The sequence below is a fragment of the Aulostomus chinensis genome, chromosome 13, assembly GCF_037954235.1.
Source record: "Aulostomus chinensis isolate RoL2024-O1b breed Wild chromosome 13, RoL_Achi_v1.0, whole genome shotgun sequence".
Classification (NCBI taxonomy): Eukaryota; Metazoa; Chordata; class Actinopteri; order Syngnathiformes; family Aulostomidae; genus Aulostomus; species Aulostomus chinensis.
The window spans coordinates 20,668,426-20,693,493 of NC_141332.1; the positions used below are offsets into that span (position 1 = coordinate 20,668,426).

Sequence of the window (25,068 nt, forward strand, 5' to 3'; positions counted from 1 at the left end):
TCAGGTCAACTGTATAATGGTCAATCGGACCTCGCCTAAACTGAGAATGTGAAAGTCACCCCCCCCCCCCCCCCAAAAAAAACAACAAATGTGTGGGAACACCATTAAAACTGATTTCTATGATTGACAGCTGCCTTTGTGAGAAAAGAAGTCCGAGGATCCTCACTTTTATCATCAAAGATTTCATTGACATTTTTAAATACAGTACACACGTAGCCAACACAAGTACAAGACATAAAAACTGACATGATTTTTTAATGAGAAATACACGAAACTGAAAAAATTGTACAAAGTGAAATAAAATAAAAAATTGCATTATTCTTATAATTTCTGGTACTTTTTTATTTTTATTTTTTACATAGACTTCTCCATTATTAACCATTATCTGTCGACTTCAGAGCTGGATCCCTTGATAATCCATTATTAGAAAACTGAAGTGAAGAGATCTTCGGGTTGTTGCCTCAGACCGGCTTTTGGTTCATCTGTTTTGGTGGTCCATTGTGCCTTCAACAGTCTTCTCTCCTATCAGCCACCGCTCAACATGTTCATCTGCTAATCTGCCCTTTCATTTTTCAGGCCTCAATGAACTGCCACCCTCAGTAATAAGAATTGGTGCTCTGTCCTGGTTGTGTATCTGGGAAGAGTGAGAAAGTTTCATCACTAACATGAGGGGCGCAAACAATGACAATCATTACATTGACTGCAACATTCTGATATCGAACCCAGTCCTCTGCACAAGACAGTAGGCAATAATCAATTTAAGACGTGCTGCATTCTGATCTTAATCACGCTGTCATGTCTCTCCAAAACACAAAAAATGTCTGAGGTCACTTTTTTGGGGAACCAACAAAAGAAAAGCCTGCAGGACACCGAATAATAATGTTCAAACAAAAATTGGCTTTTTGGGTCCAAAAGGTGCTTCAGAGAACACTTCTCCACAGCGTGGCGGCATGGCTCAGAGGTCGAGCGGCTGTCTAGCAACCGAAGGGTCGCTGGTTCAATCCTCACTTCCCCCAGTGACCATGTCCAAGTATCCTTGAGCAAGATACTGAACCCTTAATTACTCCTGATGGCCCTGCAACAGACTGGCGACGTGTCCAGGGTGAACCCTGCCTCTCGCCCAATGTCAGCTAGGATAGGCTCCAGCCCCCTGCGACCCTTAACTGGTATAGAAAATGGATGGATGGATTTCTCCACAGCCGATTCTTTCAGAATCGCAAACAAACAGAAATTTGTCCCAAAACGAAACCAAAGACAGGAGTCACTGGGGAGGAAGAGCTCACTCTGTGATAAGGAGGCTGGCAGGAGAGTTTAGAACTCCTTACACAAGCTCAAATCATCTGACACACAGAAACGGGTGCCGATTCCAACCTCCTCATATAAGCTCTCAGTCAGGCTGAGTGCCACCAGCTGTAGGAAAACGTCACAGGTGCATCGGATCTCTCCTGATGAGAAAGGACGACGGACACCTGCGAGCTCCGTTTTACAAGACCTTTTGTTTTGTTTAAAAGGAAAGACAATCTTGCTTAACTGAAGATTGCTTGTGATTGCTTTTCCTTTTACATGTTGGATTTTGAGAGGTAGTTCCTGCAGGACTACACTCCAGCAGAGTAGCCGGTGGTTAGTGAAAGAACATGGCTGTAAGAACAACACCAGTCTGTGGTCGGGGTAAATCACCACCACATCGGACTTTGAGACATTGGTTTGAAAATGTTCCAAAGCCAGAATCAAAAGGAAGAGTTTACTTTGATAGTCGAGTGGCACATCTGACCAAGAATCTTTCTGTGGAGAAAAACACCACCGGATGCTCTAGTCTGTGACCATCACCTTGAGTAACCGCCCCCGTCATAGATCCTAAAAGTACAACTAAAATCAGGAGCTATTTCGACTGGAGTGGTAGCCAGGAGAGCTCTTGTTTTTTCAAATGGGATTCAAGGCAACAACTTGCGCAAAAACTGCAGCAAAATGCCCTGTAATATCCAGGCGTTCCCAAGAATGGTTGAAGCTCTCTGCATGCAGTGGGAACAGGGAGCTTCATGACGGGCTCTACCTTTGCAGACACCGGAAGTACTTTGCACTTTCCAGCTGGTTTTACCAAATACTTGATGGTGGCCTGAACAATTTCAGACCATCTCAAGTAAATGTTTATATTGGCTACCTTTGGTCATTCTTCCATGTTTGAGATGGTCTGACCAGGAGCTGCAAAATGGCACCATGTCATCAGTGTAGGCTTCAACATTATGTAAACCACACTCCTCCTCTATAGGTAGCACCGGCATTCTTCTCCAGAACGACATCGTGTGAGTTGGTGTCTCCTGTCACTAGTAGAACTATTCTATGTAGCAGGAAACAGAAACCTGCATGGAATACGCCAGCGTTCATATAAACACAGTCAAAGACAACAGCCGGCAAACATGAGAACAGAGGAAGAAAAGGATCATCTGACTTACTTGACAGTTGCTGTTGCAGCTGCCTGACTAGAGCTGCAGTCTGCTGCTGCTGTTGGGTCTGCTGCATACCCTGTCGAGGAAACTAGGAGATAAGGACACACAAGATTATGAACTACACTGATACTCTGCAGGTTTAAAACCAGGGACAGGAAGTATATGAGCTTCCTATACGAGACACTGAATCCAGACCTTTGTACAAGAACATCTCGCTAAGAGGATTCCTACAATCAGATGGCACATACCATGGGTTGCTGTGGGGGCAGCGGCTGCATGCCCAGGCCCTGGTTCTGCGCCTGGCCTGGTGGTGGTACCGCCGACACCTGCTGCTGCTGCTGCTGCTGCTGCTGCTGTGGAACTTGCTGTTGGGGAGGGACCTGCTGAGGCTGGACTTGCTGCTGCTGTTGCTGCTGCTGCTGCTGCGGCTGTTGTTGTACTTGTTGCGCCTGATGCTGCTGCTGCTGCTGCTGCTGCTGCTGCTGCTGCGGTAGAAACATAATGTAAGGGAGTGCTTGAGAAAGACATCTGATACTTGTTAAGCTTTATTCTGATTACATTTAAGGGTGGCTTGTTCTGGCCACCAGCAACACAGAACTGCAGTAAAACCAGAGTTCTTCAGCCTGAAGACTGTGTACTTAAAAGCCTCCTGCACCCAGGAATTCTAAGTTCGTCTGTGTTGGCATTTTTGCCTTAACTCTAAAAATCGATACAGCAGAATTGTGGAACCGCTCTGTGTCTTTGCTTTTATTGTGCTCTAAGTAGCCACACCCTAATTTATTTTCTGATTTAATTAAATAACTAAGGCAATTTGCAACTGAAGCAGACAAATCACTGGTTTTCTCACTTTTTCCTTATGCACAGACTTCTGAGTGTCCACTCTTTAAATGCTGATATCATCCTTTTCCCCCTTGACACATGTTGAATGTGGATGTTCTGTTCATTTGTAGTTTAAGGTTTATTTCATTTTTAAGTCCAAATTTCAGTTTTAAAGACTACACAAGGTAGTTTTATATGACTGCAGCGCCACAGAGCAAAATCTAATCAACCACAGATAAAACAATTTTCAGAATGATCTAGTTTAAGGCAGTTACCAGCCTTGTTTTTAGTTCATGAGCCCATAAAAACAAAATTAACAGACTGAACATTAAAAGGGGACATACTCTGATTGCTTGTTGTCTGAGGTACTGCTGCTGCTGCTGTTGTGCTGCTTGTTGTTGCTGTTGCTGCTGCTGTTGTTCTGCCAGCATCTGATTGGGCCTCAGGCCCGGATGGACACCCTGGTTTCCCATGTGACCAAGACTGTGTATGATAGGATTCTGCTGGAGTGGCTGGTGGGCAAACCTGAGGTTCATAGAACAGCAATATGGCAGATGACGGAATGCAGCAATGTAGTTAAATCCTGATATAGATTGCTCCATTGAGCGCAAGAAAGGATTACTCCAAGAAAAGGGCACAACAATACATCCATGCAACACAATACTGACCTCTGTGTGTTCTGCATATTGTGTGCATAGCCTGGAGCCTGCTGGTGAACATAACCACTGGGCCTCTGCTGCATTTGCCTCAGAGGATCAACCACAGCTGGGTTGGCTCCCGGATGGGTAGCCTGGAAGTTTTGGTTCCCGTAAGAGGAAGGAACTATACCACCACCTTGGGACGGATGTGGCTGCATCCCCATGTGTGATCCATATGAGGTATAGCCCTGAGATAAGTTCTGATCAGAGAAAATGGTGATAATTTAAACCACAGCATTTATTGTAACCAACGAGGACCTAAAGAGAAAATGTATGAGAGCATTTGCAACTGTTGTTTGTGCATCTGAGTGTGTCCAGTGTGGGACAGTGTTTCTGGGAGTATGAATACATATGCTTCTCTCAGCAAAACAACAGAATTGTAAAAACAAAAAGAATTACCTGAGATGCCTGCATTGAAGTGTATGGTTGGTTGGGGGTTATCTGTCTAATCTGCTGCCCGATCATGCTCTGATTCTGAAAAAATAAGTCAACAGTCAGCAAATGGCAATGTGAAAGACAGTTCAGAGTCACGGAAAAGCAATCAGTCTATGAAGTGAGAGGGGACACCACATAAACTAATACAATCATGTTTGCTTCATGGAATTCACAGTCACATTTCAATGCAAAGTCTGGGTGAAGTTCCCAATACTCCTCCAGTTCACAGCTTCTGCTCAACTCTACCTGAGTAGGTGGTGTTTGACCTGCCAGGGGGGGCCGACTCACCAGTCTGACCTGTAGCTGCTGGCGGAGCATCTGATTCTGTTGCATACTGGGCTGGGGCTTGTAACCCATTGGATATTGTTTGTCTAGTCCCATCATGCCAGGCATGGTAGCCTGGATACTGGGCATCATGCCTGCGTAGCTGGGTCGCGTGGACATCATTTTGTTTAGTTGAGGGTTTCGGGCAGGTCTGTATGGAGGATCTAAACCGGGTCCACCTTGGAAAAAGACAACAACAAGGCACAATTCCATATTTTTATAAAATAGAACATTATTAGTAAAAGCAGTATTAGTATATCACTTTTAAGTAGATAAAGATATTTTAGCATAAATTGTGAGTTTGTGAGAATGCTGCTAACTGACCAGGAGGGAGAGGCTGGTTCTGTGTGTACATGCCCATGGTCTGCTGGCCGTACGTTAGCCTGCCATATGGATTCTGCATTAGATCAGGTGGCATACTAGTCCCATAGCTCACACCACCTGGTGGACGGTTCACAAAGTCCTGGAGAGAACAAGAGGAGAGAGAACATGACTCTAATGATCTTATTGCAGCAATATCTGCCAAAGAAGATCAAATGTATCCAAAACAGCAGTCAGTCAAATCTTACTGATTCAAAAATCATGAGTTTTCGATATGGCTGACCTCTGTCTTGGTAGATGGAGTTTTCTTCTTCTTGCTTGATTTCTTCTTGTTTGAATCTGAGGGCACAGCAGGCACATTCTTCTCTGGCTTCACTGCCTCCATCTTCTTCTCAGGTTCCTGGGAAACGGGTGTCAGAGGCTCCTCCTCTTCGGGGGGCAGAGGGAGCGGCTCCAGGTAATAGCTACGAGGTTTGGGCTTCAGGTGGGTGTGATAAAGCAGGAAACGCTGTTGTTCCTCAAATTTAGTGACCTTGCGGTCTACACGCACGGTACCGAACCAGCCCCAGGAGAGAGGGGCAGAATGTTTGAGACCTTCAAAAACATCCCAGGGAGAAATCTTCTGCTTAGTTGATACTTGAAGACCCTAAGGGATTAAAGACAGCAGTTACATGAAGACTGGCCTGAACATATTTGTTGTAAATAAATCTTCGTTGTTTCCCTATCTTCTCTAACAGTAATCTAGCAGCCAAATTTCTGTTTGAATGTCAGTTTGTAAATTAGCTACTTCCTCCAACATGGTAGAGGAGGAACCTCCATTCAAGACAAAGTTAACATTTTTGTTTTTTTTTAATCTTTAATGGGGCAAAGGACTCACCTCCTTTTCAAAACCAGCGATCTTATTGCCCTTCGTGTCTATTAGTGAGCCCTGAGGTTCACAGGTGATGACATCACGGGTTTGTTTGGGCAGTGGCAGTAGCTGGCGAACTTTTTCCAAACTTTCTGACTGCCGATCTCCAAGTTCTTTCTGTGGAGACACAATGAATAGACAGGAGCCTTTATGACAATGGAAAGCATAGTTTAACAAAGCCAAAGAACTTTTCCTTCATTATAATGCATCTCACTTCTGACGACCCTTCCCCACCACTAGGGTGAGTTGGGTTCTTTCCTGTGCTGTCTCTTTGTTTGTTTACAGGATTGGACTGGGTTCTCATCAGGGGATGTGCTGCACTTGGGCCCAGTGAAGCACACAGCCTTTAAACCCGCCCCTTACGAGGCTCTCTCGCTCCCTCACTCACACCTCAGCCCAACGCTGACACTTCATCCGTGTGACTGCATCTATGCTCTAGCAGCAATGACATTGTCTTCAGAGTTTTTCATCTTTCTATTTTTTGTAAAATAAATGAAGCGCTTCCCGATAACTCCTGCGTTACTCTGTGTTTGTGGTTGCGGCCTAGGAGCCGGGTCGTAACACACTTAAAACCTTGTAGAAGTAATGAAACAAATAGTGAAACTTGAAAGTTTGGCATATTGAGTTAGGGCAATTATCCACACATTTTTGTTTTCTCTCAAAAACAAGGCAATGCTGCGATCTGTTGATAAATGCTGTGAAATGTACCAAATCTTTTTTTGCGTGCAAACATATTCAACTCTAACTTAAAGGGAACTATTTTGTGTGGCCTCGTGCCTCTTTCTTACTTCAGGGAAAAGAAATAACACAAAATGAATGGTCCTAAACTTTGAAGAACAACAAAACTCAGTGACCACCACAATTATTTTCATAATACAAAGTTTGAAATGTTCTTATGCTGGGTGAAAAAGTTCTTACCCTGAGCTTCTTGACCAGATTCATATAGGCCCTCTTATTCTCCTCCATGCTGCCCTGAGAGATGCTGGACATGTCAGCAGCCAGCGTGCCATTAATCAGCACACTCAACATGTCCAGCACTGTTGTGAAGAGCTCACTGTTAAAGAGAGAGTTTCAAGTGTTAAATGAGAATATGTGTGGATTGCACTCTGGAGAGGTTCTCTCTGTTGATGTCTCTCACTTGTTTGACTGCATGTCCACTGTGCCGCTGCTGATGATGTCGAGGAGTAGAACGGCCCACTCTGTGGTCTGCTGGGTGCTGCGCTGCACCGTGTCAAACATGCCACCCACCTTGTTCGCATAAAATGCCACTAGTGTTAATTTGTGAACTTCATTATTTGAAGCTCATTTCTGGCTTCACAAACATTCACAAAGGTTTTTTTTGTTGTTTTTTGAGTTGGAAATTCAACTTCAGCCACAGGAGCCACCCTTCCAAGCTGGTTGATGTTCTCAAAAAGCACTTACAAGATTCAGCCGTAGTTTCAGAGCCTCATGCATCATTTGCTTCGCCTTGCAGTCATCCTGGTACTGGTCTTCTCTCCAGTTGGTTACAATCTGCTGGACTTGGCTGTAGAGGGAGGTGAGAAGACCCTCTCTCTGCTCATCTTGACCCTTCAGGCAGGTCAGCACCAAAGACAGGAATGGCTGCTGGCTCAGTAACGACATACTAATGAGAACAAAATGAGAGGAAATCCCATGAAGACAGTAAGTAGATTTACAAAGTGACCAGAGAATACCTTTCATCTTGTAAGACTACCAAATTAAATCTAATTTGTTCCATTCCTTTCAAAAATACACTTGCCACTTACCTTTTCTGTTTCTGCCTGTCCCTCTCCTTCCGCGAGGAGGAGCCCAGGTGCTGTCCCTTCTCCAGCTCCTCCCCTGCTGCCTTCAGTACATGGCCCTGAACGGAGGTGTCCAGCTTGGCTATCAGCGGAGCCACTAGCCATACACCTGACCGCTCTGATGAGCTGTAATACACAAAGCAAAATAATGTTACATTTCAAAGTCAATACAGAAATCATGGATAATAAATTGAGGTTGGAAGGTTGGCTATCTATTATCAAAATATTTCTGGGAGGGTTTTTGTTTTGTTTTTTTGCAAGGGAAATACCTTTAACGCAACAGCAGTTTCTGATTCCATTATCAGAAGTAACAGAAGCATGCATGAGTGCAACACACACCTTAAGATAGGTTTCATCTTGCTTGTGGTGCTGCTGTTGTTAGATGCGGAGCCACCTGCAGCAGCTGCTCCATTCCCTGAGGGGTTACTGGAGTTCATCTCAGCTGATTTCTGAAACACCTCAATTGTAGCCTTGGCAATGTTCTCCAAGAGAGAATAGAGCTCCTGTGGGAAAACATTAAAATTCACTTCACAAAGTCTTGAAGGATCTTGACAGACACTGTAGTTCACATTTGATGTTTAGGTGCAGTAAAACCAATAGAAGAGGAAACATACATTGTTTGTGCTCTGTTTGATCATCAGCTGCAGCTCCAGAGAGGACTGTCTCATCGTCCATTGATCCATATTCTATAACATGAACACGTATGCCATTGTCTTAACTGTAGTCTTCAGAAGCTATCAAGGCCAGTCAATTACATGCAACGCTGGTGATATATTGCCTCACTCGGATTCATCCAGAGGAGGGCAGTAAAACCTCACGATTCAAGTGCATTAGGGACAACTGAGGAACAGTTTTGGACAAGAAGTTTCCTTTCATATCATCATCAGAGATTTATTGTTATCAACTACTTGTTTCAGGTGTTCAAAAATTTATCCTTAACATAAAAATTCAGTATGGTCTGGGACTGCACCTGTAGGATGCGTTTGATGCGCTGTCTCTGAGGGTTATCTCCATCATCGCTGTCCAGCTGACGATGAGGGTAGCAAATAAGCTGCAGTAGCCGCTGGGCCTGAATGTTTACCAGGACCGGGTCCTGCAGGGCACTGCTGTCCTCAGACAGAGACTTTAGGCAACGCTCCCCAACCCACTCCTGCATTGGGAAAAACATCAAGTCAGCAAGGGAAAAGCTAATGAGGCAGCGAAGGAAATGTGAAAAATGATCAACTTAAATTTTCTAATGTTGGGGATTGAGGTACAATATAAAGGAAAAAACACTTCAGTTGTAATTTGGCTCAAGGCACAGCATCATGAGTCATGCACAACTAGGAAAACACAAGATGGTAGGTAGTGAAAAAAAGAGAGAGCAAGAGGACACATTTCAGGAATAGAACTTCACATGCAGGAGCTTTTTTTAAGTTCAAAGTCTCCTGAGACCACCAACCATTTCCAGCGGGCTCTCTTTGGCCTTGATATCTATGTGATATAAATGACATCTACTCCCGAAAATGATCTCATTCACTATTTTTTTATGCATCTTTGCCTTGCTGCTTTTACAAACAGAAAAAGTCAGCTCTGACCTGGTAGTGCAGTCTATTTAGTTTCGGCTCATCTCACCTGCTGGCAGATGGTCTTCAGAACATACTTTGCATAAACATCCAAGCTGGCTGTTTCTATGGAGACATTGCGCCCCTCAGATATGTCGTTGAGGCCAGCAGGGTGTGACAGTCCTGAGCCCCGGAGCTCAGCGTCACCTAGAGACACCAGCAGAAACAAAAATTAGGACATATTATTTAAGAATACTAATCCGCATCAACCCCATGTAGGAGGCAACCTTGACTAAAACAGATGAGGACAAGACTGATTTTAGACTTGACAAAGTATCTTTTACATGTTCTTAACCTAATGCTATGAGAGTACTTGCAAACACTCCTACCCAGCATGAAGACAGCTTTGAGAACAGCAAATACTGCTCCCACAACGATGCTGTTCTGAGAAGCAGCTAGAAGATGGCGATCACAGGACGACCGGATACCAACAGAAGATTTATCTGCAAGTCACAATAACATTGTAAAACAGCAATTTGACTGAAATGTGTATAAAAACCTATTAGGTTTAGTGGTTGGGCTTACTACCTGACTTCGAACCATCTTGGGAGACAGGGTTGCGCTGTGGCGTCTTGAAAAGGTGCAACAAAATCCTACAGGTGAGTCTAGCACCTGGTTCAGAGTCTTGCTCACTGCAGGCTGAAGATAAATCCAGACACATTAGTACTGATTGTTTCCTCAGACCACATAGGCGAAGTTCACTTTTATTTGATAAGCTAGATCATCTTTGCCACTCAAGTCACACATCTAATTTTAAACTGTCCTGGATAGATGTTTGATCAGCCAGCATGAAGTGGAATTTTTCATAGGGCTCTTGTGGAAAAGGGAGTGAGAACAAAGCATGTGCCACAGGCAAGAGGGGTTGGCATGAGTAGTAGCTTTATAAAATGAGCCAAACCCAGAAAAACAACATGGCTGAAAGGGGCTTTGTCTCCAAGCTAAGAGGGAAAAAAATGAACAGCGGGGAGAGTGAGGGGCACTTTCTAGCAAATGCACAAAGCACACTGAGGCTTCATGGACCTACGTCAAATACACAGTGTTTATGCTTGTCTCTGACAAAAGTAATGTATTCTCAAGTTTGGTATTATTCCTTCACACAAATATTTGTGTCAAATTTGTCATGAGTCTTACCTGCATTGAGAAGGGAAGGTATGGCCACACAGCTAACCAGGTCTTCAAGGAGTAGGCACTGTCTAGCAATGAGAATGGCTACAAAGGTTGCCAGGGAGTCATGGAATGACAAATCGCTAACCTGAGGAATATAAGCGGGGAAATCACAATTCACAGCAAGTAAGTAAATAGGGAGTATAGGACAGTTGGAAATAAGTTAAAAATCAGGAAAAAAAACAGAAGCGCTGAGCCCCTCCTACCACTTTTGCATGCAAGCAATGAATTTAACAAGGTAAAAGTAAGCCTCACAAAAGTCCAACTTACATCTACATTACACAGCAGATCATTGAAGCCACAGTTTCCATTGTTGGAGGAGCAGCAGAGAGCCTTGAGGATGCCGAGCCACTCTGCACTCAGAGAGCGACAATACGCTGTCAGCTCAGCACACAGGATCCCGATTTCATTCACCCTAAAAGCACAACACATAGCATCACACAACTTTCTTCTTCTGATCTTAACCTCATACAGATATGTCAATATCCCAACACACCTCTCAGGGTCCCGATGGTCCACGCAAACATCCATCAGCACGTTACAGACGAAGCTGTAGCGGTTGGCTGGGCTGTCGTTGAGGATCTTGCCCACCATCGAGTGGTTAAAATTGGGGGCTGAGGGGTTGGCGATGGCCTCCATCATGAACACAGGATCCCAGAGCATATTGGAGTCTGACGGGTCGACATTGCAGTAGATAGAGTTCTTCACTTTGGAGCAGAACTCACTGAAAGAGAAAACAAAGACAGTGAGAAACCAAAACAATGAAACAAATCACATCAAGGTGATAAAAGCCCACTTATTTGTGATGACAAATGACAAGATGCCAAGATTATAGATGTGTGCACACATATAACCTGCACTCTATTTCCCAAAACAGGACTCATCCTCCAAGGATTCAAAATTCATCATCCAAAAAGACTTTGCAGCAGAGCAGAATGTCCTTTTTTTAGTGTTTGAAATTACAATTCATTTAACAGCGGAATTCAATTTACCTGAAGATCTCACCAAACTTGTTCTTGAGGTGACTGCAGGAGGTGTAGAGATCATACAAGTAGGCCAAGATACAGCGCTCAGCAGAAGAACAGTCTGCAGGGTTCACACCCGATTTCACCACAATGCGCAACCTAAGACACACACAATATCAATTCCTCAGCTTTGTCAGATTTTTGTATCACTTTTATACAGTATTTTAGTGTCATGCCCTTTACAAACCGTTTGTGAGTTATTTCTAAGAGAAGCTAAAGCACAACAGGTAGTATGAGCAGTTTCACCAATGTCTTAAATTTCAAATATTCCTTAAGGCTCGGAATCTGAATCATTTTAGTTCATTTCATAGATAACAACAACCAGTACTACTACTTTAATATATAGTGTAATGATGAAAGTCCAGGGTACAGAGGGTGATCAAAGACTGACACTTTGAGGTAACCTGCAGACATACCCATCAAAAACTTGTGCCGTCTGCTCAGGATTGAGAATGAGGCAGGAGTGGTACCTCCTCAGCACAGCCACGATACACAGACAAAGGCTGGTGGTGTAGGTGCCCACCAGGCTGGACGACTTCAGCAGCAGTTCAGCTTCCACCAGACTCAACTCATTCAGAAGCTGCGGAACACACACACGATGAAGAAGATCATCGAGACTCATCTATGTTAAATGACATGTGTCTCGTACCTGAATAGCGAAGTCTATGAGGCCACTAATGTTGAGGGAGTATTCCATGAGGTCAAAGATGAACTGAATGTGCTGGACTACAGGCAAGTGATAAGACATCCCTAAGGCAAAGCTGGTGATCTGTTCCAGAACATTTCTGGACACCTGCACAAAAAAAAAAAAAAAAAAAAAATCAGATACCATTCAATATAGCAAGTCTTGCCTTTTGACACAAAAGATGTACAGGTTTAATAAGTAGAAACACAATACAATGCCACAATATGTGTATCTATAAATCATGTATATATTAAAATTTTGTTGTTAGACAGACACAAGGGAACCTCTGGGATATCCAAATGTTAAGCGAACCATTTCATCAGGCAGTAAAACTGTGGGTGACCAAAAACACGCTTTCCAGTAACAACACATTTCATGGACAAATAAGGACAAATTAAATATTTAATGCTATTAAGATTTTTTTTTTAAGTTATCCAACAAAATCCAGAGCCAAACAAGGTTTCCAAATCAGAAGATTAAGGAATTTACTAAATGCATGCATCCTTTTTAATGCAAGGCAAATGCCCGAAATTTCTCAAAGAGCTTTCACCCTCCTGAGACTGACTCCTGACTGCAGGCACTGAAATGAGTCATCTCTCTGTGATTAGTTCCGAACAATTAAGGGAGCCGTACATCCTCTGAATCATGAAACGGATGAAAACATCTAAAACTGCAGCTGTGTGGTCCCACCTGGGAGGTGACCTGATGCTGGTCGAAGTGGGAGAGGTGCTGGAATTTGGAGAAGATATCTTCTGCGGTGGGAAAGGCCTCCGGCTTATTCCTCTTCCTCTTTTGTCCTTCCTCCCCCCCTTTGAATGTTTAAAAAGAGAGTGCAAAATGAGAGAGAAAGCAGCAACTCACAACTGGTCAGCGGTGTTCTTTCAAGTACACCAAATAGGCCAACCATGAAATCAAGTTAAGCCAATGCTCTGTTATTTCATTTCCAGCCTCCTTCGATTAAAAGCTTCCTTGCAAAAGAGGCGGATCTGCAGTCACTGACAGGACCATGACAGGAGAAACAACTGTGAGTTGAAGGTCAAAGCAAAATGTGCCACACAAAGCCCTTCAATTTATGCAATTATAAAACCTAAAAACTGTACTTTATAAAGTCACATGTATCTAAGATTAAGTGGCTGTAAAAAGATTAACTTTATTAGCATAGAAATTGGATGGGACGTTTCAGGAACCAAAAATTTAAACCTGGCTTTGTCCAATATTCAGCTTTCTGTTCTGAACATTTATACTTGTTTGTATTTAATGAGAGAACCACTAATTTGCATTTTTAATTTCTTGTGATACAAAAAAATGTCTAATAACAAACTAGTTTTATGGAGTATGGACTCCATCTCAAGGGATAAGGAGGTGGAACGTTACCATCTGATGTGCAAGAAGACTAAAAGAATTAGTGTAGGGCAGAGTAACAACTGTGCCTTTGGGAAGATAGATTTCTGATGGGAAAAAAAAAAAACTTTCACCCCAAAAGGTGGGTGAATTCAAGTAAAATGTAATCCTGAACGGCTGTTTGCTGCCAGACAAATGGCACGCTCACAGCTAAACAACTGTAACATCATGAGTGCAGGGGAAATGTGGGATGTTAAGTGATCTCGCAAATAAACCGGAGAAGTACCTGTCTCTGCTGTGCTTTTGCGGTTGAGCACCTTCAAGATGTCTTTGGTTATTTTCTTGATGGTGTGCCGCGCCTCATCTCTCAGTTTGCCCACACCGTACAGCACCACTAACCGCTGGTTGCACTCATGGCTGGCACTCTCCTCCTAAAGACAGGAATGAAAAGTTGAAACAGCTCTCCTGAACAGACGCAGGCTGAGGTAACAGAGACATACTAGCAGTTACATCATTATTGTATCTATCAACTGTTAACGATGGGCTACAGAAATAAATACAGAGACTCTGACCAATTTAATGCAGAAAAAATAACAAACAGGCAACAACATATTAGCTGGGATTTTGGTTCAGGTGTCAAGACTGTGACTGCTCTTACCTGAGGAATGGGGAAATGGGTGGCATACTGAATGTGCCGAGGTTGCTCGTACAGTTGAGGGAAGGCCGGGTCCATACCCTTATCCTTACAGGTGGCCTTGCTGTCCTGCTCTGGGGCAGGCTTTTCAGGGGAGGGGCTCCCCTTCGACTCACAGTGCATCGGAGGAGAGAACATCTGCAAGCCAAGAGGAGGCTGGCATCACTGAGAGCAGCAGCACGAGGAATGCTAAAAACTCACAAGTGGAGAGTGCTATTGATTCCAAACACTAGAAAGCAACAGAAATATACCTCGTCAAAATTAGCACTCGAGTTTTGATCGATTTCCATAGACTCCGACAAGCCGGTATCCTGAAGAACACACGATAACCTCATGTTACACCTTTTACCCCACACTGGCAAGCTGTACCGATGTAAGAATGACTCATCACTCTCCACCAACAACAAGAACAGATGCATTTCAACATGCCTCCATCTTGACACTGCTGCCTGCGTCCTGCTCCTTGCGATCCGATTCATCAGAGGGCTCATCGCTGGGGGAGCGGGGGCGGGGCAGGTGGGAGTCGGAAGCCAAGTCACCCCGGGAAATGAGTGTGCACATGTAGATGTTGTGGGAAAAGACGTCGTGACGGATGAGCTCACAGAAGAGCAGGACAAGGTTGGAGAACTCCACTCTCTCATTTTCATTCCCAGGCTCGGCTAATATACAGAAAGAAGGATTTGAATAATTAATACCAGGTTTCCCTTGACAAATCATTTATAATGAATATGCACAGTTCCAAGAAATCACAGGCAAAGGGGGTATAACGTTCGTTTAATAAGAGATCAAGATCTACTTTGATACATTTAAAAATCCCAGCTGCAGGAAAACTAAAATACTAAATAAATAAATAAATAAATAATAAAAAAAACTCACTCAGCGTGGGTGCCTGAGTATCGAGGAACTGCAGCAGTACATCCTGAAAGACTGGTAGTGTAGCAGCAGAAAGGGATCCGGATGACACAGAGCCCTTCTCATCCACCACCTCTGACTCACCACACCTCTGCAAAGACAAACACACAAGCTATTTACACACTTGACATGTTCATTTGAGGTTACAGTTTGTCCACAAGGAAAGAAAAAAAAAGTTATTTTCTTTCTCTACTCCCATAACTTTGCAAACGCTGCAGCGGCAACAGAAGCTTTCCAGCTTGAGTCCCCTGGGGGTTTTTAAACATCTTGGGGAGATTCTCTCTGGCAACATGTTTTTGCTTTCAGTGTTTTAATTCCACTTGTAACTTGCTGCTTTGTACATTTATTCATTTTAATGTTTCGTCTTCTGTATTGTTGTGTACTGTCGATTGCCTCCATCAGGATAGGACTCTCATTGAGATCACCTGTACAAACAGAAGTGAAATAATAGGGTCTTCGCCTGAAGTACCTTCAGGCTCAGGCCCCAATAAAAAACGCCTAGACTTCTAAACATTTATTCTACTGTAACAGATTTTGAAATGTTGTGTCTGGTCAGTTGTCTGACAAACTGAAATGGGACCTAAAGCTGTGAAGCTTAGTTCTGGTATTCTTTCAAAGTACCTCTGCATGATTTATAGTTAAAAGGAAAATACTATTTCTTACACTGATGCTCTTTTCCTGTCTGAAACCAGCAGCGCTTCTGTTTTCTTATGATAGACCACATGATGGGCCAATAGAGGCAACCAGCCAAGACAAAACCTTACCAGTACATGTTGTGAGGACTCCCAAGTACATATTGCTTTTATTGCATGAGGTCAAAAAGCTTGAGGACCACTAACATGGATGTAATGACATTGATCACAATTAAAACAGTAGGAATCGAAACATTGGGACCTGTAGAACAAAGCAAGAAGATCCAACTATGCGTGGAGTGTCTTACCTCAGCTTCTATTTCAGCTTGTCTCTTCTCCAGCAGCTTGGCCACCACCATGGCTCTATGTCTGCCCGAGCGCTTACAACACACTGCCCACTCACAAAGCAGGGTTACCACTGCATCGTCATCTGGTGACATCTGGAGAGAAGCACAATTTATGAGAAAACATCCCTAAAAACAGAATTATTTGAATCCACATTTAATAACCTGATTTATCGGATCGTGTGGCATCGGGGCAGATGCTAGCGCGGAATTTCGTATTTTTTTTTAAACAAGCAATAAAGCAATGGGATCATCTTTGGTGCAGAATCTATATTGATCTTTGTAATTATCTCATTGAAAATCATCAAATGTGTTTTCTAGTGAAAAATTGAGAGTTAAGGTGAATCAATCCTTACCTCATGGCCATCTTTACTCTGGCCTGAACCAAATATTCCCTTGTACAGGGAGTCCAGTGAGTTGTTAAAGTCAGATTTCTCAAAGCTGTGGTTGTCCAAAACTTCCAGGGTGTGCAGAACCCTCCCGATGGTGAACCCTGGCAACAGATAACAGAAAACATCTCAAATCAGACAACCAAACGATGATCCAGTTGTCTTCACACCAACAGTGGACAGGTGAGGGTACAGATACAGGAGGAGATTTCTAACCTGCTGTAGTCTCCTGGCACTTATCAAACGACCACCGAAACTCCACAGCCTGACCCCTCTCCTTAATCTGCTCCTCAATTTCTCTCAACTTTGCACGGACCTGAAACGAAGAAAACGTGACCAAACATGATCTAAAAATGGAAAACAAATGTGAAACCTGCAATTTATACATAATGTAGACACATTTAAAGGTTGCCTTGATGTGAAAAATAGCATGAATATAAACAAAAAGAATAATGATTTACCTAAGACACTCCAGTTTGCAGACAGAAGACACTGGACATACCTGCTGAGTAAAGGCTGTATTTCCCCCAGGCATTGGCAAGCTGGACGGGGCAATGGGTAGGAGATCCAGAGGGGAACCCGTCTTGTTTCTGTTGTCTGTTAGAGAGTAATGCCACACCAGAGCACTGGGACAGCACAACACTATGCTCTAATGCACCAACCAGAAAAGACAAAAAAAAAGAGAAAAACATCATTAGGAGGTGAGGTATTTTAACAATTGGATTGCACATCCACAGCTACGCCCCCAAATTTAGGTCTCTCCTCTGCCTTTGCTGGCAATCCTGCTGCCAGACAACCACATCTGTGGTATTCATGGACTTATGGTACGTCAAAATGAGATCACAGTACCTGTAACATGCAGCTGAGGCCAAACACCAGAGGTCGGTGCTGGGGGCAGATGTAGAAGTCTGTGAAAGGTGTTTGGGGCTGGTTCCCTCCTGCCGGCTGGGACGTCGGCGTGGGGGGCAGAGTATTGCCTTGTGGCGTCAAGATACCATGAGCTGGATGCCCTCCTGTGCCGGGGCCAAGGCTCCCATCGCTTAGCAACAGGTTGAGGCGACGTGTGCAGAAGTAAGCCAGTCTGCGTGACAAGTAAGCCGACTGTACAAATTCTCCTGAGTACTGTGTGACGAGAGATATTCACAGCATTATTAACAGCTCTGAGTGTCTATAAACATCAGGTTTGTAAAGAGAAACAAAAGGAAAGGCTGTCAGCAAACACTGCCTACTCTAGAAGAAGGCGTACATCTGGTTCATGATAAATCTGTTGACAGCTGCAACAGCCTGTGACGACAACAACAAGCAACTCCCTAGACTCAGGGGTCAGTCTCTGAACACTTCACATTCTCAGAGTTTGTCGTGAGAAGTGGAGGGAAACAATTACGGAGTTAAAAACAACCCTGTATTGCATAAATAAATCCAAAGTCTTCAGAGATCTCTTTCTCGGAATGAGTTTTCTTCTTTAGAACAAAAAGCTCACATAACATTGTTTCAGATATCCATCCATCCATCCATTTTCTACTGCTTATCCAGTTACAAGTGGTGGCAGCTTTCGGGCGTGAGACGAGGTTCACACTGGACGGGTCACCAGTCCATCACAGGGCCAACACATATAGACAGAAAACCATTCACACTCACAGCCATGCCCACGCCTACAATTTTAGAGTATCCAATTAGCCTAGTCCCCCGTCGATGTCTTTGGACTGTGGGAGAAAGCTGGAGTACCGGAGAGAACCCACTCAGGCATAGGGAGAACATGTAAACGACACACAGAAAGACCCCAAAAACCTTCTCGCTGTGAGGCGACAGTGCTAACCACTGCACTAATGTGCTGCCCTGTTTCAAATTTCCATTTTTTACATTTCAAAATGTTCTCTCTGTTTTCCAAAGTCACGGGCTGTGTCTCCAGGTTTATTTCAGTAGGGAGGAAAATCAGGGGCGAACATCATTTCCAGTAAGGCGTTTCATTGATAAAATGTTTGGCTTGCTGTAGCTGTATGAATGTGAAGCATGTTTCCCAGATGAAATCCAGCAGTGCAAGAGTGATGTGAGCCTCAAGTAGAGAGAGAGTGAACAGACAGAAGGACAAACCTGCAGTAAAAGGGGCAGGAGAAGTCGAAGGAGCTCATCTTCGCCTGGTCGGACTTTCTCAAAGCACTCCAGCACCCATGTCAGAAACTCGTGCCTGTCTAGCATTCCATCCTGAGCATAGAAACAAGTCCATCTTTGTGTGATGTGGAGTATTTATAAACCCACTCGTCACAAAACACAATAACACATTAAACCGTAACGCTGATCACAGGCTGAACTAACCTGAAACATGAACATGGCGAGCTTTTCGTTGTATTCCCACTGCTTCATGGCCGTTTCCACATCTGCCGGGGTTGCAGGTAGAGGGGAGCTGCAGCCTTGACTGGGAAACTGCCTGTAAAACTCTGCCACTTTCTGAAGCTGCTCCCACAGGTACTTTGTAATGATCTGCGTCCACTCTACACACAAACACAGATTTGAATGCCATAGAAACACTCCAACAACTCAATTGACATCCCCTGGAGGAAAGGATCATTATTGTGGAACATCCAAACATTCGTATTTCCAGCCCATACATCACATTCTTACCTATACAAGGATCAATCACATGCCTCTTCTTGACTTTTGTTTCTGTGATGGCTGCATGATAAGCGCAAGTCATCTTGATCATCCATGCTGAGCGCATGACAGGGACCGAGTACTTGGCCAAGTATCCAAAAACCTCTTCTTTCTTGCTAAAGATTGGCACCTGTGACAAGGACACTTCATCTGTCAGTATGGATGAGTGAGACAATGACACTGAAACTGACATTGAGTCTGTTCAATGTCTCCACATTCCCTGTGGAGTGGAGACATACAGTATACATTGAGACATTATACGCGTGCAGGAACATACTAGAAAACAAACTAATCTTCTTTTGAGGCAGAGTGGTGTGTAACAAGCACGAGACTAAAGGCAGCAGCATACTAATGAGCAGAGAAGCGTGTTCAGAATAAAACCGACAAAGTAAATGCAAAGTGGCATCAGATACAGAAAATGACTCCTCCTAAACAGACACAATGGAAACAATGAAATCCACGAGCGTTTCACTCGAGAACATTATTCGAGTAACTCTATACTTTGTTTTGTCTGTTGCACGTATCAGCACACGCTTGCAAATACAGGCTCTGTTTTAACAAGGAATGGGCTGAAAGAATTGTTAGCATGACTACGATAAACCTCATCCGCTTTGTTTTCCTCATGTTATGTCTTCTGTGACCTAGATGAGGCCCTCCAAGAGGTGTGCTGTGACAGTCTCTTTAGACCTTTTAGGATTTGTGTTGGGGTACCCCTGGACTTCTGACTGTTGTGTATTCATGACTGTCAGACTTATAAACAATAAATTGCAACAAGAAGTTACAAAAAGTCTCAGTATTCTGGATTTGGGCTTTTTGCAGAGACATCAGAATCAGAGTGTACGCGTACGAATATGACACTTGTATTTTACAGGTTATGGAACAGAAAAGATACAATTTGCAATGCACTGGTTGAAATTAAACACACCATCTCCTGTGATACTTGACCTGTCACTCATGCTTACAATAGCTGCGTTGGCAAGCCTGCTAACACGTAGCCACTACCATGACGACTGAGCGGAATCTATCATAACTTCATAAAAACAAGTTGAGTTCCAAAAATCTATCAGAGTAATACATAACATTCTAAAGTGGGCCTAAGCAGACATTTTAACAACAGAAGAATAACATAGCAACCTCCAACTTTGATAAAACATGAACCAATTAAATTTTTGTGTAATTCAGGGTTGTTGTTTTTTTAATTTATTAATTTTAATGTTTAAAAAAAAACGTTAAAATTTCCCAACAGGATTTTATTAAAAATACATATTCATTAATTTCACAGGAAATATTACACGGACTGGATAAAAAAACATAATAATAAAAAAAACTGTCATATTTCTAAAAGTTTTGGAAATATTCCCAGAGATGTGATTTCAGTTGCAGATTAGCACACAACAGAGGAGAGAGCCACTGTCCTTGGCACGCTGCCCTTCTGCTCGTGTCTGTGCTTGATCCCTGAGAATAGCAGTAGATCTGCAGCCATCAATCAAGGCAGCAGGATCCTTTATAGTTTGTTCCAATTCAACTCGCCAGTTGTCACTTACTAACCTTTCGCGTGACCACCCTTGAACACACCTTTCTAGACTTAGGTTATTAGCTGCTGGGGAACGTAGCACACCTACAGTAATCAACTCTGACTCAGAGCTCAACCCAGTTGAATGACTGGACACCAAGGGCTACCACTTACATCACAGCCTGTCCTACTTTGCTTCTGATTCACAGAATGACGAGGGGGGGGAAATGATGCTGGATGTCACTGGACCAAACCAAAGCAGAGCAGCCCAACATCGGTCTTAGGAGCGCTGCTCGCATCCGAAACGGCAGAGAATTTTGACTCGTTGCATCACAGCGATGTCTCACAAATATTACAGATAACACTTGTGAAAAGCAGAGGTTGCTCAGATGTGCATTCAGGAAAAAAAAAAAGTAAAAACACAACGAAAATGGTGAAGTAATTGTAAATAATGGGGGCTTTCATCCACTTATGAATGGAAGCCTCATGTTGAGTTTATCCTGATGGATTTGAAATTCAAGATTTTCATACTGCTACTTGTTGGAGCAAAAACAGAGAACATTATTTGCTGTGCGAGAACAAAAACACCTCACCAGCCAACCTATAAATAATAGATTTGTGCTTTCTCCAAATAAAGAGGCAACAGCACATGCAAACACTGACTTTCATTGTGTTTTGCTTAAATACACCCAAAGAAGACAAACAATAGATTTGATTTACACAGAAGCACCATCTGGACTTTTTTATTCTCTTCTTAACTGTTCTTGTTTCAAGATGCTGAACTCAATCAACTTCTGCATCGCTCGAACAATTATATTTAAATTTGTTCAAATGAGGAGCCACGCTCTTGACTTGTACCGGTACATTATTTGCTCAGGTGCAAATGTTTACAACACTTGAGGAAGTGGTGGCCTAAAGGTTAGAGAAGTGACCTTGTGATCTGAGTGTTGCCAGGTCAATCCCCAGGACTGACGGAATAAATTTAGGTAAGGAAATCAAGAAGCATGGCTGGCCCCACCAGTCATCACCACCACAGAGGTGCCCTTGAGCAAGGCACTTAACCCCAACCACTCGAGTGGAGCTACCCAGGGTGAACTTCCAGGTGTGAATGTAATCGGGGCACTCCTGGTCATACTGTTCTGACAATAATCTAAAATAACTTTTCCTAAAGACACAAGTGCAGGGTCACGTAGGGTCAGGCAGACCGCAAAGGAACGAGCCACTTCCCTCTGTTGTGTAGCAGCAGTCAGCTGTGTGTAACACAATGGCTGAAAGTGATGAAAGCCCTAAACCATGTCAGTTTCACAGGAATAAGAGTAAGTGCCAGAGGAGGGAATACATCCAGCATGACTGCAGTCTATGCAAAAAACACTCATCACCAAAGTCTCCAAATTCAAGGTCATGTCTTGAAAATAACTTGTGCATGCTGCTTCATCACGTTTCGTGGTTGCAGGACAGTGCTGCGCTAGCTGAAATTAGTGAAACAGGGGAGCTGCTGAGGCAGCTAACATGGCTACAGAGCCAGCAGGTCATGTAATATAACATTCGTGCTGAGCATAACGACCCGAAAAAGAGGAGACTCAGAGAGAGGAAAAGTGTGTGCTGATTTAAATCTTTCTCCTCCCCCTGGACAGGTCTGCAAGAAAAGGGAGAGGGTATCACAGCAGTGATTAGTCTCTCTTCCATAGTCTCTGTTGCTCAGGAAACAGCAGAATGCTACAATGTGGGAGTGGCAGTGGGAGTCTTCACAGCAGCCCAAACCTCCACACTTCATCATGTAGCTGAGAAATAAAGGCTATTTAGCTCTAGTAGGAGTTTGCAAGCACCTGCAACACACACATTACGCTAACCGACCCAAGCATGACAAAGGAAGTGTCAACCAGTGAAACCAATGTAGCACGTTGTTCTCTCCATTTATCTCTTAATGTCTATAGCATCAATTACACAACTAGAGAAACCAATCTGAAGAAAGCATGAACAAGTTAAGAGACATTTTTATGATTTACACTGAGGTCTTACCTTTTTAGCCAGCTGTGTTAGAGGTTTAGTTCCCGCTAAATCTGTGAACCAATTATTGATAGAGCTCTGCGACCTCGCTGTGACATTCCAGAAATTATCCTTCTGGTAAACTTGTGGCTTACGTTTTCCAGTGTCTGGAAATGTGTTGTAACGCAGCTTCTCAGCGATGATGCTACTGAAGTTTGAACTGATCTGTAAAACATAGCCAGGTTGAAACCACTTCATCATTATAAATCACTCTCACAAACGTGATGGATCACGCTGGACAGAACTTAATTACCTTTGAAGGGTTGAAGTTGACATTTTTGGCACTTCCATGTTCATCACCAGACACCGCTGGCTGATTATTGAATCCTTGCTTCACATTCAATGCTGTTAATTCATCCTGAGAAGATACAATGTCAGCACACACACTGAAGACACATGTCTAACATGCATGCAAAAATCAACATTAAGTTGTTTGTTTGTGTGCGTGACTCACCGCTCCCACTGGGAAAAATTAATTTAATTATAGTGAAATATTAACCAAGTCTTTCGTTGATATACTTGTAGCAACTTAAGCAGAAAAGCTCTGAGATAATGTCATCAGTTTTCCATTCGCACCAACAGATTATCTTAGGTTAATAATAGATCAGCAGTACTGAACTAGGCCGAGCTTCTGCTTCTTCAGACTGGACTGGACAGTTATTTTAAATTGGAGAATAATCTTATAGTGTTAGCTGTGCAGTATTAATCACCTTACAAACAAATAACGTTAGTAGTCCCGCACAAGCAACGCATATTGTTTTCAATCGCAAAAACAAAATGCTAGTTGCGAGTGAACGTCACTTAAAACTGGATAGCATCTGCCGTTAGCCTAGCAAACTCTGATGTCAAGCAAACCGGTTGTTTTCCAAGTAACCTGTCGAGCTAGCTTACACACTGACAACTAATATAGGGGCTCTTCATTGTTATTGCTAGGCCTACACCGTCAAGGGGGCTCGCTTAACAGGCTAGCTACCGCTAGCTAGCATAGCTTCTAACCTCAAAAATATATTCCCTAGAACGTTATTTCTGGAGTTGTATGCACACAGTTAAACCTGACCTCTTTTTGCTTTGGATCTTGAGGATAAACGTCCGGAGGACCGAGCCTGGGCCGCTTCAATGGCCGGTGTTCGTAACTTAGGATCCCGAAAGCAGCCATCATCCAGCGGCATCACAGCCTGAGCTTTCCTCCCCCAGCAGCCTGAAGCGAGCGACAACAGCGATACTTACTTCCGCAAAGCTTCCCCCCTCCAATTTCAAAATAATAGTCACAAACGTTACTGTTTTATTTTTATTTTTTTAATCTTGTGCCATTTCATTATATTTTTATTTCATCCCATTAATTGCTTTTTAAACAGGGGTAATTTTTGTTTTATTTGCTGTTTATTTCAATACTTTTAAACTTTTTGCCCCACATAAAATATACCCTACACTGATCAACTAAGTAGAGGTCATCATTAATAAATAAAAAGATTAAGTAACAAAGTTTATTATTTTTTTATTACCAGCCACCACTGCCAATCAATAAATCATAACAGTGTGATTCAACTGTACTCTCAAGGGAAATGTTCAGGGAGATTTTGAATTCCTGAAATGGTTTTTGGGTAATAACTGTAAAGCTTTAATCATTATAACAAATATTATTTTAGCTTGTGAATGTATAGATGACTTGTATTTGTAGAAATGATTGAGAGTGTCCATATTTTAATGAAGCACAAATTATGTTCGAGGTTTCAAACAAATGTATGCTGGGGGATTAAAAAAAAAAACACTTTTTTTCATAATCTGGTTCAAAATAAGATTGCTCACCATGTATGTGACAGTGAGGTTACAAATGTATATTTTTGCTTTGCAACAGATATTTATTCACCCATTTATAACATTTGAACATGGTGTAGGTTGGTAGGTTGTTCATTGCAAACATTTTATCACATTGCGGTACAGAGGTAAGGAATAAATAACAGAAAGATAAATGTTATTTTACGTTTCTTTATATAGGAGTTATAGCTTTCAGCAGTGTCAGTTTATGTATAACAGGTCTTTCCTGTGGAGCTTCTGATCTGGGAGGATGAGCGAACATATAGTTTACATTTTAATGACAGACAAATAGACAGAACCAGAGTTACTGTCCCCACCTCTGGTTTGCCTCCACCGATCACTAACGCTCTGGTTTACACCCATGTTTGCCCTGACACATACACTGTTCTACACAGTGCTGACTTTAAAATGTGTCAAGAGGCAAAATGAAACTCATCATTATTTCCTCAAGATGCTTCGGAGACATCGGGATAATGTTCAGAGAAGCGTTTATGCGGAACAT

General features: G+C 42.9%; 1 protein-coding gene across 5 annotated transcripts; it reads right to left on the minus strand.

Moving 5' to 3' along the window:
- Window positions 1-155: 155 nt before the first annotated feature.
- On the minus strand, window positions 156-23,952 carry med12 (mediator complex subunit 12). Of its 5 annotated transcripts, none has more exons than XM_086222041.1 (43): window positions 23,809-23,952; window positions 23,005-23,109; window positions 22,725-22,916; window positions 19,163-19,322; window positions 18,857-19,032; window positions 18,635-18,745; window positions 17,393-17,665; window positions 17,046-17,192; window positions 16,760-16,859; window positions 16,511-16,647; window positions 16,119-16,250; window positions 15,143-15,269; window positions 14,696-14,925; window positions 14,518-14,577; window positions 14,231-14,404; window positions 13,859-14,003; window positions 12,922-13,040; window positions 12,196-12,339; window positions 11,963-12,126; window positions 11,514-11,645; window positions 11,018-11,245; window positions 10,792-10,936; window positions 10,489-10,609; window positions 9,886-9,996; window positions 9,687-9,800; window positions 9,368-9,504; window positions 8,724-8,903; window positions 8,368-8,439; window positions 8,093-8,256; window positions 7,718-7,879; window positions 7,374-7,575; window positions 7,090-7,199; window positions 6,870-7,005; window positions 5,919-6,068; window positions 5,325-5,687; window positions 5,045-5,183; window positions 4,643-4,899; window positions 4,361-4,435; window positions 3,932-4,161; window positions 3,608-3,788; window positions 2,693-2,917; window positions 2,451-2,532; window positions 156-634 (listed from the first exon to the last, which is right to left on the minus strand). In XM_086222041.1, the coding sequence occupies exons 1-43, from the start codon at window positions 23,908-23,910 to the stop codon at window positions 597-599; spliced, it is 6,552 nt and encodes a 2,183-aa protein (XP_086078167.1). In that variant the 5' UTR covers window positions 23,911-23,952; the 3' UTR covers window positions 156-596. The 5 variants fall into 5 exon arrangements, with proteins under 5 accessions (XP_086078167.1, XP_086078166.1, XP_086078165.1 ...); XM_086222040.1 differs by having other exon boundaries at window positions 2,693-2,923; XM_086222039.1 differs by having other exon boundaries at window positions 2,693-2,926.
- Window positions 23,953-25,068: the final 1,116 nt, after the last annotated feature.